The sequence below is a fragment of the Cornus florida genome, unplaced genomic scaffold (assembly GCF_030987335.1).
Source record: "Cornus florida cultivar Cherokee Brave unplaced genomic scaffold, ASM3098733v1 CherokeeBrave_3.0.0_Hap2_Chr01, whole genome shotgun sequence".
Lineage (NCBI taxonomy): Eukaryota > Viridiplantae > Streptophyta > Magnoliopsida > Cornales > Cornaceae > Cornus > Cornus florida.
Window position 1 is genome coordinate 103412630 of NW_026775571.1, and position 4135 is coordinate 103416764.

Sequence of the window (4135 nt, forward strand, 5' to 3'; positions counted from 1 at the left end):
TTTTCGATGAATAAGGTTTAGACAATGATCTGTTAAAGATGGATTAGATTGGAAGTCACACACACATATGAACTTGCTAGATTAATTTCTAAATTTTTCAGTAAAATTTGCAAGTTTAATTTCATGTTGTGATTACTTTCTGAGATTTGAATTTATCAAAAGAATCTGTGGAGTCAAATATTTGTTCTCTGAGATATTTTTAAAATTCTCTGAAAGAGTTTTGAGTCGTGTGTTGACCGGTTAATTTTAATAATTGGTGATTTATTGTTTTTTAAAAAATAAAAAATAAAAAAATTGAAAAGTTTGAAAATTTTAAAACGATTTTGATTTTTAGGTTTTTAGAATTTTATTTGTGGATTTTTTTTAATCACCAGTGTGTTAGAACAATTTTTAGGTAAATGAAATTTTTAAAAAAAAAAACACTTCGGGTCAAGATATCCACTAGCTCAAAGCCAAAGTGGACTGTTAGTTTGGAACCTGTTCCAATGTTTGAGAACAGGTTCAAGGCTTTGGGAAAAGGCTTTTAAAGCCTGGTATGTGCGCGCTAAAGGGAACTTAACTCTTTCTCTTGTGTTGCGAATTTTGCCTGCTTCTTCCTCACATTTCACAACTCTCATATACCTACATATATATATATATCATCTATATATTTTGTTCATCATTTCATAACATATCTTGCATACATATCATTGCAAATTGAAGAACAATTACCTGATAGTGAAGATTGACTTGAAAAATGGGTTTGATAAAGTTGAGTGTGGGTTTGAACAACTTAGAGGATTGGTTAATTATTTTAATTCTTGGCGTGATTGAAGCTTTGAATTGTTCTAGGGATCATAGTCTTACATTGTTGTTGAGTTTTTGGGAGAATTGGAGATCATATCAAGCTTTCTCTATAAACACCTTTGGGGTTGCACACCAAGTGTTTGAGAAAATTCCTGAAAGAGTTTGTAAGCTCTAAAACCAAAAGCTTTGTGAATCAAATGGCTCCTAAAATCACCAAAGAAGCTAAAGGCAAAAGGATTGCACATCCACAGCCTCCCAAGAGGCCCAGAACAAGCATTGACATTCAAGAATCTCATAGAGGTTTGAATGTTTCCAGAAGAAGGGCATCAACTCCTAGATCAACCAGTTCGTCTTCTCGAGAGATACCATCTGGGTATCCATCTGTGTCATCAACAAGAAATGTTGAATTCGAATAAAGTCACTTCTACAATGAACATGCTTGGAATGCCTATATTGACTACTAATGGCTAACCTTAGAGATCTTAAACTAGAGGTAAGACAGATGAGAGGCCAGCAGTCAGAGGTTCCTACTGAGGATGTTTATCGGCCTGCTTCTCCAAATCCATCGATGAGAACTGATGATGAGGATGACTATTCTGATGGGGATGAAGATGAGGAGACTGCAGAGGATAGTGGAGACGACTGAAGCTGATAGTTGTTTTCTGACATAATGGTTGATCGATAATGATGCCGACTTTTGTGTGTATTATGCATCATGACATCAGACACTTTCTCACATGGTCATTTTATTTTAGATATTCCTAGAATATGCTTTCAATGACTTCAATATGCTTTGTTTTGGAATTTTATCTTTGTTCTACTATTTATTTCCTATGCTTTGACAATTTCTTACAAAAAGGGGGAGATAGTGCAATATAAAGGGGGAGAGATGGTAGCTTTCTTTGTTCATTTTTCTAGATATATTCTTAAGGGGGAGTGTTTATAAATTTTTATTTATTATACTTCACTGGTAGTTGTTACTTGGTAATGTGCAGGAATTCAGGTCAGGTCAATTCATATATCCAAGAAGAGCAAAGATATTTCGTCTGTTACCTTTAAACACATTTGTAATTTACTTTTTTGCTTTGGGTAGATTATTCAAGTTGTTTTTAGGGTTTTGTTTCGAAATTGCCAAAAGGGGAGATTGTGAGATATTTTTTTATATTTGGCAATTATCGTAAACAAAACAAGTCCATGTCGAGTTGTAATTCAAGTTACTTATAAAACAAGTTATCAAGATCGGCGGAGACTATAGATTTGGAAGGTTGTTCAAAGATGCTATAACGGTGATCATCACAGAAAAGGAAGAACACCATGTTAGGAAGAAATTTAAAAAGGTTAGGACACATCCATATTTGGTAAGTTTCAGAATATACCAAAAACAGTGCTTAGAACCTTAGGAATCAAGTCTGGCAGATTTGAACCTGTTCATGATTCTTGGAACAGGTTCAAGCCATTAGAATTTCGTCTAGAAATCATTCTGCCATTTTTGAACCTGTTCCCAATTCTTTGAACAGGTTTAAGTCTTCAACATTGGCCTCGAAATACATTCTGCCATTCTTGAACCTGTACCCAATTCTTTGAATAGGTTCAAGAGTCCTGATAGCCTATGGAAAGTTTAGTTTCCTGTTTCAGATTTCTCTCCTAGTTGGTCTAGAATTGTACTAAATCCTATGCACGAATTTTATCTTATTTTCAGAGGGATTAGGTCATTCTAAACTCTATATAAATCATGTCATATACATTAGTTTATGAACGACTTTTACATTATTATTCAGATATTATTCAAAGCCTTAGGAAGATTATTTGTGCAGAAAATCAGAGTTGATTTTTCTGATATATTTCTAGAACACATACACATAAACATAGTTTAGAGTTGTGGTGTTTAAATCCTGATCGTGATCATACAGTCGTATTAACGTCGATCAGATGAAGCAGATCTTTTTCTACATCATTCAGACGATTGAAGAATAGAAGTAAACGCACTCACACTTTGAAAGGGTGGGAGCATTCGTGGAGTGTTGTCTGATCTACCTGCTACTCTTCTACAAATATCAAGTGTAAGCCTAAGATCAAGTTGCTGTTGGATGGGGAGTCGCAAAACCAGAGGATCGTCAGCAGTTGGTGTGGTGTAGAACGATAGGGTGTGTTTTTGGGAATTTTATGATGCTCGTTCCTTATGTTCTTTACTACAGCCTGGTCCGATTAATGCTTTGGTTGTTGTGTGGTGTCCTTCTCCAACGGGTATTGTTAAGTGTAATTTTGATACTTCTTTTTGTCGGCGGTCTTTGCGAGGGGGTGGAGGAGCTGTTTTTTGGGATTTTCTGGGTGAAGTTCTTCATGCGGTTATTTTTTGTCCATTTCATGCTACTTCACCTTTGGAGGCGGAAGCGTTGGTGTGTCAGCGTGCTATTCTTTGTGCTTTCCAATTAGGCTTTTCTTGTTTATGGTTTGAGTCGGATGCCAAAGTTGTGGCGGATGGAGTGCTAAATAGAGTGCAGTGTCCGTTAGAAATTGCTTCTTTATGTTATGATATCCAACGAGACTTGCGGAGGTTTTCATCAGCTAGTTTGACTCATGTTCATCGCAACAATAATATGGTGGCTCATGCTTTGGCTGCTCTTTCGAGGCCTGGGCTTATGTTAGATCAGATGTTGACGTCTTTACCTCCTTCTGTCATCCCCTTTGCCCTGGCGGATGTTAGGTCTTAGGTTTTTTGCCCCTTTTGTTGTGGTTGTTTTTATCCCGTTAAAAAAAAAAAAAAATTGTCGACAATTTGACTACCCATACAAAGAAAGTGAATTTATAAATCTGTTTATTGTGATAAAAAAAAATGTATATATGTATATATATTTATTTTATCAACTTATAACAAATATTGAAATTCAAATTTTGAACTCGTTGCCCTGTCAACGCAAGCCCACTTTCCACGAACTTTTGGGGACTTTATTCCCTTTCACCAAAAAGGTATTTTATTTCCCAAAAATCTGTCTAAGATCATTCCTCACCTCCCATTCAACCTTAATTCATTCCCAAACCAACTCAGCTCTTTGTTTGGGAAGGAAAAGAAAAGATTAAATATTTTATTTTATAAATAAAGAAGATTTTTTTTTTTAGAATGCTATCAAGAAAGTCTTCTTATTATAACAAGAGTCTTGAATTTTTTTATATTTAACTTTTAGATTGAAAATTGTATTAAATGATCCATTTGATTCTTACAAATCTCAAAAAATCTTTCTTGGCTCATTAATTAAAATATAAAGAGCTGGGTGACTCTTGTTATAATTAAGAGGACTCCCTTAACAGCTAACATTAGGACAAAAAAATTGAAAAGAATTTAAAATTTCGT

General features: G+C 34.8%; 1 protein-coding gene across 1 annotated transcript; it reads left to right on the forward strand.

Moving 5' to 3' along the window:
- The first annotated feature begins 1249 nt into the window (after positions 1-1249).
- LOC132279402 (uncharacterized) lies at positions 1250-3497 on the forward strand. Its single transcript, XM_059781361.1, has 3 exons — positions 1250-1418; positions 1782-1789; positions 2982-3497. Exons 1-3 carry the CDS (start codon positions 1250-1252, stop codon positions 3495-3497), a joined length of 693 nt encoding a protein of 230 aa, XP_059637344.1.
- Positions 3498-4135: the final 638 nt, after the last annotated feature.